Source organism: Chanos chanos, chromosome 1 (genome assembly GCF_902362185.1).
Source record: "Chanos chanos chromosome 1, fChaCha1.1, whole genome shotgun sequence".
NCBI classification, from domain to species: Eukaryota; Metazoa; Chordata; class Actinopteri; order Gonorynchiformes; family Chanidae; genus Chanos; species Chanos chanos.
In genome coordinates this window covers 42,091,917-42,107,738 of record NC_044495.1, presented here as the reverse complement: position 1 = coordinate 42,107,738, position 15,822 = coordinate 42,091,917, and the positions used below count along the sequence as shown (strand labels likewise).

The window sequence follows — 15,822 nt, the reverse complement described above, 5'->3', positions numbered from 1 at the left end:
TACTATAACCTAGATTTTACCCTTTTCATGTTGCCTTCATGTTTTGCTGACCTTGCATTTTCCCTTTTTGGTATACAGAGGCCCTCCTCCGTTGACTTCAATATTCAGAGGCCTTCTTCCATTTCTCCAACAAAAGCTAACACAAAAGACAGCCTTATCAATCAACACACACACAAAGAGCTCATGCGGAATCCAGAAGAATACATGCCATTCTAGATGACTAAAACAATCAGCCCATAGCGAGATCATAATTCACTGACATCTTAAAAATAAGTGAGAGTCAGATCAGTCTCCAGCCCCTGATACGTAACCAAATCCCTAATCTCTGACAAACAAGTCATAATTGATCTCCTCCATTTCAAAAATGGTCGTCCAAACTATTCCCATCCACACAGCAGTGCAGTCAAAGTACAGTGAATTTGGTCATCTAGCTTAGCATTAAAACCCCTCTGCACTCATCTCCACGGGCTTCACAGCGACAACGGTGGGTGGAGGGATCCTGGGTCAATTTATCTTCATTTACATTGTCAGAGATTACAAATGCACATCTCCCGCTGAAATGAGATTACCAGATCATGGTCAGAGAGTTCCAACAAGACAGTTTCAACAACTGGGGTTGCACCTTTAGGGGTCAATCACACAGGTTTCTGCTGCATGACTGGTTCTCCCCGCATTCAGTTGTTTTCAAATGTGGGGATGCAACAGATGGAATTGTACATAGAAGCTATGCAGCTCACTTTTTTTTACCCAAAGTAAATGTGGAAAAATTTCATCTTTCTAAGCCAGGACAGGGTGATGGACAAAGTCAGTGTAAGAGTTATATAGGACACACATGGGGTCTTCTCACTGACCCATCTCTGAAATGGACCTTCTTCTGTCTCCAGATGTTTCCAGTGGGAAGTAGACCCCAGTCATGCAGCGTTGTAGACCATAGGGCTGTACTATGAAGTGAGGTAACTGGCTTATCCAGGTACCTTCTGGTTAAGTTAACTCAGAGTAAGCAGTAAAGCTCCTAATAAAAGAGCACTACGGCTTTGTTTTGCTAGGAGAATTAAGGCACAAGGCTCTTCTATTAGGAGATTTACAGCTTACTCTGAATGAACTTCACCAGGAGTTACCTGGATAAGCCAGTTGCCTTGCTTCATAGCACTGTACAGCCCTCTTGTAGCTCTCTCCCACCCTCTTGTGGCAATTATCAGAATAACAATGTATTATTTCACTTACTTTCAAGGGGGTATTCCAGAAAGGGATTCAGAGCGAACTCTGAGTTTGTTAACCCTGAGATGAAGGAAACTCTGGGTTTTCCATTCCAGAAAGCGAGGTAACTCAAACTCTGGCTCAGTTACTCAGTTACCTCAGTTACCAGTTACTGCTCGCTGGCAAGTTTTCTTCAACAAACCCTGAGTTTCTCCCTAACTCCTCCCTCCGGCTGAACCTGAAGCAGCTGTCAAACATGGTGTGTCCTTTCTTCACTAACCTAATCGGCGTTGAAGCCAAATTAATTCGCAAAGCCTTACGTCGGGAGAGGATTTGAGACCCCGATTAGATGTATTATCAATCCCTCATGACCACCTAATCGAGTGTTGCCATTTTTTCATCACAGTCTATCATTTATTTGAACAACTCTGGGCTACATCTCTAATATTAGACACTGTGGACTTCTTGCTCGCAGATGAGAACAAATTCCACAGCATTAATGTGCAGGTACATCACTACTTTCTTACAATAACAAAGACTATACATCACAATATACTGCAACTAATATTTCTCATACTCTGCACTGTCAAGGTCATATATGATGCAGCGCACTTGATCACAAATGTTGAAGCCAAGTGGCCCAGCTCTGTGCATGACTCACGAATGTATCATTAGTGTACCCTGAGCAACAGATTTGCACACGGTAAGTAAAGCTTTGTACAAATATCATTCCCTTTTCTCCCTCTCATAACACCCTCAAAATGTATAGGGTTAGGGTAAGGATTAGGAGATGCATTTTATACAACTCCTTTATCGGTAACTGAGAAAACATAAGGATGCCATTAAATTCTACAGTTCTACATGCAGAATTAACCTGGCATTTACTGAAGATCTCACTGTGTCAGTCTGCACTATGGAGGTTGATGGACTCTCCTCCTGCCAATGCTCCTCCCAGTCATGCTCTGTTAAAAAGGATAAGAATGAGTCATCCCTTCAATGTGCATTTCAAACTCAAAATTCCACACAAGAATGTAAAAACATTTAAATGGGGAGAGACATATCAGTAGCTACCATACATAACATTAAGATGTAAACCTCTGTAGGCCTTTCGAACCTCTGTGGCAGCAGACAATGTGTCTTCATCATCATCCTGTGATGAAGAAGAGCATTCTGTTTCAGTATACTACTCACTCACTCATTATCTAAGCTGCTTATCCTGATTAGGGTCGCGGGGGGTGCTGGAGCCTATCCCAGTGCTCATAGGGCGAAAGGTGGGGAAACACCCTGGACAGGTCGCCAGTCCATCGCAGACACACACACATTCATACCTAAGGGCAATTTAGTGTCTCCAATTCACCTAACCTGCATGTCTTTGGACTGTGGGAGGAAACCGGAGCTCCCGGAGGAAACCCACGCAGACACGGGGAGAACATGCAAACTCCACACAGAGTTTTGCCATCCGGCCCGGAACCGAACCCGAAAACTTCTGGCTGTGAGGCGGCAGCGCTACCCACTGCGCCACCGTGCCACCCTTCAGTATACTACTACTACTATATTTGGCAAAATCTCTGGAGTATTGAGTACTTACAACTGCAGGGAGTCCTGTTGTGGCAGGAGGCTCAACAAGGTAGATGAGATCATCAGTGACTGTTGGGAGAAATTAAAAACCCAAAGAAGGAATATGTATAGATAAAGATATAGATATAGATATAGATATAGATATAGATATAGATGGATGAGCTCCCTCCAGGGATGCCTTCAGCCACTGGTTGCCCAGGTTAAGGCTCAGGGCCAGCTCCTCTGCCTCTGTCAGAGGTGATGGTGGTGGCCCTCCACCCATTTTGCGGGCCACTTCCCTTCTTTTTTTTTTTTATCTGAATAGAACTCAAATGTTAATCTGCTAAGCAGGATATTAGGCAAGAGGACATTTGTGTGTCTTAAAACAGCATTCTGTTGGGGGGTTAAAGCTACTCCAAGTTGAAATAACCACTGAATGATATTTACTTTGTTTAATATGTCAAATATGATCAAAACCAAAATGAGGTACAATCATGAGCCTATAGGCCTAAGCAAAATGTACCTTACCTGTTTGAACTATGTTTTTATATTACGTTTTCAGCGGCTGCCAAGTGCACTTTGTGCCCATGGGATTGCACCTACAAGAAAATAGAATTTTATTCAGTTGTGTGTGCCTATATGAGTGAGAGACTATACCTGTGTGTGCATGTATGAGTGAATGTATAAGCCACTCTGTGTGAGTCAATGTCTGTGTACATATGAGTGAGCATGTGGGTCTTTATTGTGTAAAGTAATATGTCTGTGTAGCTGAATGTACAGACAAAGTGAATTGTCTCTAGTGTCTTAGAAATAAAGGTATGCACAAATGGGAATAAAAATGAAACACTAATGAACTCATATGAATGTTTATTGAATACTGTACATTCAACACATTTTCATACACTTATATTAAAGGCTGTTTTGCAAATCTATAACATACAAGGTTTCAGGTGACAAAAAAAAAAAAGAAAAAAATGTTGAAGATAAGGTAACTGTCACGCTGGTGGTGTGGTGCAGGACCCAAGTGCAAAGACACGATGATGAAGGTGCCAAAACAGAGGACCTTACTTAAAATGAAGATCAAAATCCAAGTACAAACTGGAACAAAAACCAATAACAACCGGTGCAGCATAACAGAGGGCACAAAACACAAACAACAATTTACAACAGACAGGGGAGACACAAGGGCTTAAATACAAGAGGAAAACTAAACAGGGCAAACATGATTGGATAAAATTAACAAGGGGGGAATGAGGTTAATAATGAGACAAACAGGAACAGGTGAGGGGCGGAGACAGACACAGAACAGGCGCACAAAGACATGTCAAACTAAAAGTCCAAAATGGAGGTGCAGGCTGTGACAGTAACATCTACAGATGATTGTTGATGTAAATTATAAAAATAAACTGAACATGCAGATAATGCATAAATCTGAGTTTATTTAACCAAAAAAAGGAAAAAAAAACTCTCAGAATGGAAAATGCTAGAATTAAGGTGTGTGACAAAATGCATTTGACTATACATGTATGTCCCTGAATTTATTTCCAGTGTGATTTTGGATTGAATTTAACTCTGTAAATAAATGTCTATTGAACATAAGACCAGAAAACTGTTGGAATATTATAGCCATGTATTAACTCTGAACAATTATATTTCATATGTGGGAACTTGCTGTCCCTCTGCCAATGCTCATGTCATACTCCACTCTATCATATTTATTCATATTTAACTGATGTTGTCAGTCATATTGCAAATGTTGCTCTTTGTGTCATGACGCATTCTACCATCAACACAGGAGAGTGTTTATTTGTCACAATATGGTAAGATTTTGGCCATACGTACAGGGGAGGAACTTGGAGTTCCCGATCCTGTCAAACTTTTTTTCTTTTTTTCTGAAACTCACCTTGACTAGTGATGACATCATCATAATCCTCTGGTGGTTCTTCTATAACTGTCTCTGAAACAATAATCCACACCATCCTAAGTAATAACTCACTAACTCATCAACTCATTACATACAATATTAAAATGGTAGAGTAAGTATGTATTTTTACCCCACTGACTTTATACTGGCTAGTGTAAAAACTATGAAAAATGAAATACTGAAATACTATGAGAAAAATACTACAGAGAAAAAAATATGTTTATGTCGGGGGAAAAAAAAGATCCTGTAATTTCCATGAGAAACTAACGTTGTAAGTGTGGTCATATGATCAGAGTGGTTTCAGTGTGGCTGTCTGAACCGAGAGTCATACAAGTCAAAACTCACCAATCTAATCACTTGAAACATGCCCTGGGGTGATGACATCATCACAGCCCTCTAATGAGATCTCTGATTAGGTCTGACACAATCACAATGATAGATTACTAAATATGGTAAACATAATATATTGTATTATGAGTATATTGTATTATGAGAATGCTGTGTGTAATATGGACATCCAGAATACTCACCCACAACACTCCCAGAATTCTTACCTACGGCAATGACATCATCATAGCTCTCTGCTGGAACTTCTGCCAAATGTTCCTCTAATTTAAAATACACACTCAAAACTCATATGAAACAGTAGGTGACATGTGAGGTCCAGGTGAGGATAAAATACACTCTCTAATGTAGAGCCCATAAGGCAGTAACAGATACAGCCAAATGGTGTTTATTGAGTGATGATGAATGAAAAAAAGGCAGCAAAAGTCATGAAAATTGAGAGTTCAACACTGTGAAACAACATTGGCAATGAAAATGAACAAAATGCAACTGCTTTTTTCACTGCTACAGCGCTTGAGATGACTCTCTGTCATCAATGGACAAATAGAAAAGATGAATCTAAAGACAAGAGACTCACCAGTCACACTGTCGGGACTCTGTCCCATACTGATGACATCATCATAGTTCTCTGGAGAATTCAGTGTCACCACCTCCTCTGAAACACATAAAAGCAGAGACACCTTTAGATGACATTTCCATACATCTGATTAAATACCCAGTAGATGATGATGATCAGCACACACAAACACACACACACACACCTGTCAGGCTACTGGTAGTGTTCACATCATCATAATACTCCACCTTTTCCTCTGTCAGAGACTCTGCTAAAATAGTAAACACACTTTTCCCAATTAATGTTCGAGACTCAGACACAGTCTCTATGTTTAAGTCAAGGCTGAAAACTTATCTGTTTAGCCAAGCCTTTTGCTAACAGCTCTTTACTAGGCAAAGGAGCAGATCTGGAGGGTTCTCGGGCATAGAATGTTTGGTGAACTGGGATGTTTGGATGCTGTCGCCCCCCTACTCTAACACGTTCACTCAGGTTTGCTGACGGTGGAGTGAGTGGCCGCCTTGTGTCCCAGAGTGCCCTCATGTCTGTATTACCTTCTAGCTCTCCCTTTTAACTATGCTGTAGTTATGGTAAATATTCAACATTAGTTTGGCCTGGGTCTGCAAGATCCAACAACATGTAGATTTTTTTCATTGACTGGTTAGGTTAATCCACTGTATATAAAACAGGTCAGGTTCATTTCTTTTCTCTTCTCATGTTCCTACATTTAAATATTTAAATATTCAGACTGAACCCCCTTTCTTCTTTCCTGTGTCTCAAATTTAACCCCCCAAATTTAACTCTGAATTATCCCATGATACTAAATCAAAAATACCTCAGACAGATAAACAGAAGACAGGAGGAGAAACGTTACTGCCAGTCTGATCACCTCTCTCTGCTCTTGCTCCTCAAGTACACACCTCTCATTACATGTGTAAAACAGTGAGGACGGTGAAAGTTTGGCCCGAGGCGGCAGACTCTGCTCTAGAGCTTGACCAATACAGCATTTTTAAGACCGATACCAATTTCGATATGTGGGGTTAAAAAACGATAATGATATATCTGCCGATATTCTCTTTTTTTTTGTCAGAAACCCATAACATAAACATTTCTCACCAAAATAATGAGACATAATGCAGTTTAGAAATAAACTTGTTTTGTTGCCATAAATAGTACTTTGAACAAAATATATCAAAGTTTTGATAAATAAAAGTCAAATGTATAAAGATACAAAAAAAAATACACACACACACACACACACACGTATATGTACATATATATATATATATATATTTTTTTTTTTTTTTACTTTTAATTCTGTCCAATGCAAGCTATAAGAAACCATTTTTCAACCACAATTTGGCGCCGTCTAAAACATGTCGTTCTTAGAGTATGTAGTACGTTGATAGTGACCTAGAGTAAATGCGTCTGTTGAATGCATCTACTACTACAACACTGTCTGCAATAAAGACTTGCGACTTTGAGACTTCACGCCTACACATTTGAAAGAGAAGCTAGATAACTTTGTTTGGCTACCAAGCCATATCAGATACTTGTTCTGCTCACATTTACTTACGTGTTCCCTCTGGTTTAATGATTTCCAATGCACCGACAGACATACGAGTCACAGATATAGGCCTATTCACCATTGCTTCATTTAGGCAGAATAAGCTAAACGCTATAGTTTAACCGCACATTAACGTGAGAGGTTTTCCACTGATAAACATGGCATTAGCTAGCATTGTGGGTAACCTAATTTAGCAATGGATAGCGTTTTGACATGCTGTAAACGATGTTGCCAGAAAAACGGACGAGGGAGAAATGATTTGTTTACTCACTAGAACTGTTGCACTGTTTAATAAATAAACCTACAATCAAATTTGTTGACAGCTTAGCCAACACCACTCAGATATCCTAACATTTAACGTAATTTTGATGGTTGACTGATGGTATGGGCTTTCACATTACTGCAGCAAAACCAAGCATGGCTGACATGAATGTTGTAAATTGGGAAGCTTATTTGGGCCAAAAGAAGAAGTGATGGGGGATGTTTATTATTATTTGAGTAATGTATTTCACGTGACAGTTATCAGCTTACCACGAACACAGATGATCTCCGTCGTGGGCTACTCTGCTCGACTCTGCTTGGGTCAGCCGATTGTTGTCATTTGTCGTTTTCGTGGGGTAGAGGGTGTGCAGAGTCTCAGCACAGGTTGGCCGCCCTGACCGGGACTTAACAAAAATTTAACAGGCAAGAAATAGATGTTTCAATGCTGTGCCGAGCTTTCGAAGCACAGACGCAAACGCCCATGTCACCTGACAAGAGCTAAATGAAGGTTCAGTGCGGCTCACCCCTGTTTCAAAATTCTGATAGAGTTACTGTTTTTTGCAAACTGGCCTGAGTGCTAAACTCTATTGTGCATTGCACTCAACACTGATGCATTATACATATAAAAGATCTTGTTGTTTCTAACCTAAAAGTTTATTTTCTGATATTGAGATCGATTTCAATAACTAAATATAGCTGCAAGCAGCAAAGAAGGGGCCAAGCACTCCATGGCCACCAGGTAGCCCATCAATCAGAACAACCCCTGAACAAGGCACCAGTCCATCACAGGGTGAACAGACATCCATTCTTACACCTTTTGGAGATTCCACAAAAAACCATGTAGGACTTCTAAGGCCTGCCATAGAAAGCCATTGAAAAAACAATAATACCAAGAAGGTCAAAACACAAAATGTCCGACACCTAGGGTTCATAATTTCCCAGCCTTTGCTATGATGTTGCACAAGAAGTTTAGTTGAAAGATTTGCTTTTGTCCTAAGTAATAGGTATTTTAATACATGTTTGTGTGTTTTTTCTGGTATAGCGCTCCTATGAGGCCAAATTTCATGAAACTTGGTGGGCACCTAGTATTCCCCCTGGCAAAAAAGTGCACCAAGCTTGGCATCAATCCAACCAAGCATTGCAGAGCTATGGCTCACTTCCTGTTTGGTGTCTTTGCCATCGAAGTTCAATGTACGACAGTGGCCATATATTTTCTCCAAGCAATCTCTTTATATAACTTTCAGTCAAACCCCAGTGTAGATGATATGTACCAAATTTGGTGGTGATAGGATCAGTGGTCTAGGACTAGTTCGCAAAAGTAGGTTTTTCAAAAAATTCAAAATGGTGGAAAAATCCGACATGGCGGAAATTAACGGCAATGGGTACATTCGACTTGTCAAAACCCAAGTATGCAGGGAAAAAAGATCACAACTCTAAGACAAACGGTTCAAAAGTTATAAGCAAAAATGTACCTTGAAATGTGACCTGTCCTCCATCAATGTACGAAATTTCATCAAAATCCACCTAGGGGTTCTATGAGCTGCCGTAGACTCCCATGGCAGAAAAAATAATAGTGAAAAATTCTAAGAAAAACAATAGGTGCCTGCACCTTCAGTGCTTGGCCCCTCATAACAATGATTTTGTTTGTTGTGGGCATGTAAAGCCCTTTTAGAGTTTAAACAGTGATACTGGGCTCTAAATAAACTTGAAATTTGAATAACTTTACTTCCATTTTTTAAACTTCATAACACAGGAAAGCTAAAAGGTAAAACACATTAAGGGATTGGTTTTCCAATATGTATTCAGATATTTGCCATCCTTGTTCAATAATTTCACGCTGAATCTTTCGCTATAGCACACAAACTTTGGACAATCCACAGCGTTTCACGAGCATTTAAACGCCAGATTCTTGCAAATCAGGCAAGCGCATATGATATTAATATGCCCGGACATCGGGCAGAGAGCAAAAACTTCAAGTATTCACAAATTACAAGAACATGTGGGTATAACAAATGCTACACAGTTCAGTAAGGAGAAATAATACAGTCATGAAATGACACTGGTAATCATTCAACCTATTTAGGCGATTGGAGTTGATTATTCTGTGAACTGTTAGTTTTATTGTTAATTAAGGCGGATTAATGGGAACAGGTGGAAATTAAGGATAGATTTAAAGATGAGGTTTGGGCTTCCTCTGTTTCCAGCTAACCAGCTGCCACTACATGATGTTCCACAAAGAAAGTACATTAAAGGGGCCTACACTTCATAAACTACAAAGTACACTCAAACCCACAAAACCCATGTGGTTATTTATCCCAATAAACATACCAGCCTTTTGTCAATAGATTATCTTTCTAAACGTCATGTCTCACACATGAATCTGACATACCCAGCAATTGAAATCACAGATGTTAATAAACACAACACAACAGGAAAAAATAAATATTTATTGAAGCACACTGTTCATTAAAGTCCCAATTTACTGTCTCTGACTATCTGAAAGCTTTTGTTTTTGTTTGTTGTATGGTCATTTCTCCAAAATAGGTATTCATCATATGTATTGATAGCCTGGCATAACCCACCAGAATAATAAGTAGTTTAGAATTTGTAAATGCTCGTCTGAATCCTTGTTTCACAGAACAGCATTATCAAGATGTGATGATTGCAAAAGTGGCCAGTAGGTGTTACCATGGAGACAGGGGTCGGATTGTTTTGAAACTGTTTCAAAATTTCCAGGACAATTGCTTTGAATGTTTCAGTAATACACGAAGCCTTGCTTTGCCCACCACTACAAACACACAACAAGACAAAAGCAACAAAGACAGTCATAAAAAAAACTTGTCAAGCCAAATGAAATAACTACAGCAGCTGACTCAAGGCTACTAAATACAGTTAATTCTCACCCATACTCCAAAGCCTGGTCACACTAACCGTAGAAACCAACAAAACAAACCCAGACTGTATGCCATCCACCTTACCCCAAGACCTGACAAAGACACCAAGGAGACAAAAGAGGGTGGGGCCTTACTTGATCTTCTTCTATTCCTAATGATGTATGCACTTCCTACTTGAGTGCACTGGCTCCCCCACTGCACTGGTCCTGCAATTACACCCTCATACAACCACCAGTCCATTGCGTTACAGTACTGCTATGCACAGTAAGTACTTGAAGTACACTGTAGAATGCTTGGGCAATTCTATCACATCTTGTTGGGCAAGACTTGTTTTTGGTTAAAGCCTTTTTGTGTCGTTAGAACAGTCATACCTGTGTATCAGCAAATCCATTGTTTTCCCTGAAAGTCATTGCTATACGTTGTTATACGAAAGTGCTTTACATGTCTTGCCCAACAAGATGTGATAGAATTGCCCAAGCATTTGTAAAGCACTTTCATTTAATAAGGAGCAATATAATTACAGTGTCTGTATTTTGAATGTTTGAAGTGAATATGAAAATAACTGATGTTACATGAATGGAAAAGGCTGTTGTTTAATTGTCATTTAATAATTGAGCCCAACCTGTGGAGTAAAGCATGCAATTTTGTGTACTTGTAGGTAGTGAAAGGTCATGGAAATTTCATTAAAGGTCATTGAAAAGTCACAGAAAAGTTTTAAAATCTTGTCAGTGAAAATGGGCAGGAACCATGCTTATACATTAATATCTACATTTTTTAATTCACTCATATATAACTCCTTCAGGTATGTTTGGTGGGCGGCACGGTGGCGCAGTGGGTAGTGCTGTCGCCTCACAGCAAGAAAGTTTTGGGTTTGGTTCCCCGCCAGGTGGCCAGGGTCCTTTCTGTGTGGAGTTCGCATGTTCTCCCTGTGTCTACGTGGGTTTCCTCCCACAGCCCAAAGACATGCAGGTTAGGAGAATTGGAGACACTAAATTGCCCTTAGGTGTGAGTGTGTTTGTCTGTGGATCTGCCCTGTGATGGACTGGCAACCTGTCCAGGGTGTTTCCCTGCCTTTCGGGATAGGCTCCAGCACCCCCCGTGACCCTAATCAGGATAAGCGGCTTAGATAATGAGTGAGTGAGGTATGTTTGGTCCTCTCCACATGTATTAAGGACTTTGGTGCTTGTTCTCATATTTTTTTCTGTATTAGAGTTACCATTTCAGCTTCTTAGACATGTTATGTCATTAATGTGGGGGTGAATGGTTTTGCTATACATTGACCATGCTTTGATCAGTATGTCTCTACCATCTGTTACTTTTTTCTTTTAATTTTCTTTTAATTCACGACTTAAGTTATGCCATATGGATATCTCTAGAGATATCTCTAAGTGCAAAACATCAAATCTATATACAAAAAGCAGGATTTTCTCTTCACACTGTGAATGTCTGTTTTATGTGCTGGCCAGAGGAGGATGGGCTCCCCCTGCTGAGGTTTCCTCCTTCTATTCATTGCATTAGGGAGTTTTTCCTCGCCACTGTCACCTTCGGCTTGCTCACTGGGCGTTTAGGCACTGATTGCTTTAAAGCTGTTTTGAGACAACTTTGATTGTAAAAAGTGCTATACAAACAAGATAAAACCGAAAATTGAAATTGTAACTATGTAACTTTTGGAATGTTTCCTGTGAGGATTCTGAGCATGCGTGAGCTCTGAGAATTCAACAGCTAAGGAGGGAGATTCAAACTTGGCAGTGCGCGCCTATTAGACTTCGTCCCTTAAAAATATAGTTTATCCACCTAATTCTCCATCTAATTAGTCATTCTCCAACTAGATTACAAATACACAAATCTCATCATGGAGCAACTTGAGAGATTTATTGACGATTGCTTTTCGCGGTGCGTCATGGAAGACACTTGCACTAACCTGGCGAAGAGGAAAAAAACTGACTCCTCTACCAGCACAGACGATCTCACCACCACCGGAATCGAGGTCAGTATACTCGCCTCCATTAATAAAAAACTTGATATCCTTGGCGTGCTGCATCAAGAAATAAAAGAGCTGCGCGCCAGCCTCGAGTTCACCCACCACCAGGTTGAGACTCTCCAAAAACACAACTCAGAACTCCAAACTACAACGAAAACCCCCACGAACCAGATGAACTTTGTTTTGAAAGAGAATAAGTCTATGAAAGAAACCATCCTGGATTTACAAACTAGAAGTATGCGAGACAATCTGATATTCTCTGGAATTCCAGAAAGCATACCAACCCGGAAGCCCTCATTAAAGATTTTATGCGGCGCGATCTAAAAATTCCACCAGAGACTGTGAACAACATAACTTTTCACCGCGTTCACCGCCTCGGCGCACGCACAAACAAAGGTCCCCGTGCTATCATCGCAAAATACGAACACTTCCAGCAAAAAGAACAGGTGAAACACAATGGGAAGGAACTGAGGGACACCAAATTCGGCCACAACGACCAGTTCCCTCGGGAAATAAACGAGCGCCGCAAAATACTATGGCCAATTCTTAAAAAGCACAGGGAACAGGGCAAGCGGACTTCCCTTGTTGTGGACAAACTCTACATCGATGGACATCTATTTCGAGACTGTAACACCACACCCTGGCTTCTCTGAGACCCCATTATACCAACAATGCCGGCTGCTAGCAACTTACACTCCTACTGCTGTGTAACTAACTCCACTGTCTTGACAACCTCAACATCAACACTCACACCCTCTACCTTACTTACTTATTCACTCTCTCACACACACACACACACTACCTACACACATCTATATATATATATATATATATATATATATTTCTTTCTCCCTCTCTGTGTTCTACTCTATCTCATTGTTATCTGTTTGTCTTTGTCTTTCTTTCTGTATTTCTCTGCGTCTGTGTGTCTATCTTTGTTTAGAAAATTGGGAGAGAAGGGAAACTGGGAGAAAATGGGGATATGCAATTAACCTCTTAATTGGGATGACACTGCATTATGATGTAAGCAGGATGATTATGGCAAAGTCGCTTCTCTATGATGTTATTCATTTTACTGTTAATGGATCGTTATTACTGCAGGTATCTAATTTTTTGCCAAATGTGGTATTGCAAACAAATACCAGCCCACTACTAATTTCACAATCATATCTACTCTTCCTATCATATATAACACACACAATACTACATAACACTCAGCTTTAAAACTGACTTCAATCCTTATAAAAACATGTCGCTTAAATTCATAACCTGGAATACCCGTGGGATTTCCTCACAGGCGAAGAAAGTTAAAATTTTCAACCACCTAATCAAATTACAGGCTGACATATGCTTACGACAAGAAACTCATTTAACAGCAGCTGAATCTCAGAAGTTAAAAACCCCACATTTCAATCAAGTATTCTCATCAACCTATAACTCAAAGAAAAGGGGCATATCAATTTTAATAAACAAATACCATTAATACCATTAATTCATAAAACCACCATTACTGATCCTGAAGGGCGATATGTCATCATCAACACTTCCATTAACAGCAACAATATCACCATAGCAAACATATACGGACCCAATACTGACGATCCCACTTTCTTCCATACATTTTTCTCTTCACTGAATGAAACCCCAAATCCCAAATTCAACAATAATAATTGGAGGTGATTTCAACACTGTCATCAACACCAACCTAGATAGGTCTAGCATATCAGGTAATTCTAGAAATTGGCACTCCACCGAAACACTAAAGCAGTATATGAAAGATTTCGGCCTTGGTGATAGTTGGCTATTAAAAAACCCATAAACCAGAGAATACACGTACTTCTCACCGGTTCACCAGTCATTCTCTCGCATAGACTTTTTTCTTACCAGTAATTCAGTTATATCTGATATTTCAGACTTTCACACCAACCCCATCATAATTAGCGATCATGCCCCTGTATCCTTCAATCTAAAAACTAAACAATTTAAACAACCCTCACCCAGATGGCGTTTCAATATTTCGCTGCTTAAAGATCCTGATTTTAACACTTTCTTCAGAGAAGAATGGACATCCTTCATGGAAATAATCGATTCCCCGGATATCTCACCCTCATTACTGTGGGAAACTGCTAAAGTTGTACTGAGAGGAAAAATCGTATCATACTCATCACACAAGAAGAAAAAGGAAAATGAGGTTGAAAAGAAATTGGAACAAAAACTCAGAGAATTAAATGTCAAGTATGCTAATAATCCCACGGAACAACTTCTGAATGAATTAACAACAACCAATTTTCAACTGAACACTATTATAAACAAGAAAAACCAATTCATACTGCAAAGACTAAGACATGACAATTTTGAATACAGCAACAAATCTGGTAAATATCTGGCAAACCAATTAAAACGAGCCAAAGACAAATCCATTATCCTGGTCATAAAGAACTCAGCAGGGGAAACCATGCAAACACCTACAGATATAAATAATACATTTCGGGAATTTTACATTAAATTATACACCTCAGATCATGAACCAGATTTGACAGACATCCATTCCTTCCTCAATAGTACTGACCCTCCTCAGCTTAACAAGGAAACAGCAAATGAACTAGACGCACCATTAACATTGGAAGAATTCTATAACACCCTCAACCAGATACCAAATAATAAAGCACCAGGACCTGATGGTTTCCCTGCTGAGTCCTTTAAGCACTTCTGGCAAACAATCTCCCCTCTTTTCTTTAGAATGACTGTTGATATTAAACAAAACTCAAAACTCCCGCCACATATGAACACAGCACTCCTCTCAGTACTACTGAAGCCTGACAAAGACCCAAGCCTATGTTCTAGCTACCGCCCCCTATCACTCATCAATACCGATCTCAAAATTATCAGTAAAGCGCTAGCCATCAGAATTGAAAGAGTAACCCCATCACTAATCCACTCAGACCAAACCGGATTTATCAAAGGAAGAGATTCATCAAATAACATGCGCAGATTATTCAATTTAATCAATATATCCCAAAAAAGTAAAACAAAAACAATACTTGTTTCATTAGATGCGGAAAAGGCATTTGATAAAGTAAACCGGACATTTCTATCCAAAACACTTCAGAAGTTTGGATTCAGGGAATCGTTTATTCAATGGATAAAAACACTGTATAACTCACCGATGGCCACAGTTTCTACTAACGGACTAAGATCACAGAGTTTCATGCTACACAGAGGGACCAGGCAAGTATGCCCACTCTCACCATCACTTTTCGCCCTGTTCATTGAACCTCTAGCTGCTACAGTACGCCAAAATAACAACATCAAAGGAATCCAAACTCCCAACACACACCACAAACTCAGCCTTTACGCAGACGACATACTGCTTTGCCTCCAAGACCCATCAAATTCCCTGCAAGAAGCCATGAAGCTTATCAATTTATTTTCTGAAATATCAGACTACACTGTAAACTGGACAAAATCAACAATTTTACCCATCTGCGCTACAGCGAAAAACACGCCCCTCACCTCCTCAGGTAATATTAAATATCTAGGCAT

At 39.8% G+C, this 15,822-nt stretch overlaps 1 protein-coding gene across 1 annotated transcript in view; it reads right to left on the bottom strand.

The window, feature by feature from the left end:
• The window catches only part of LOC115829880 (antigen WC1.1-like), a 50,329-nt gene that overhangs the window by 16,258 nt on the left and 18,249 nt on the right, over window positions 1–15,822 (bottom strand). The window contains 3 exon segments of the mRNA XM_030794089.1: window positions 4,658–4,711; window positions 5,601–5,678; window positions 5,785–5,850. Of these exon segments, the coding sequence (XP_030649949.1) occupies window positions 4,658–4,711; window positions 5,601–5,678; window positions 5,785–5,850 (198 nt within the window).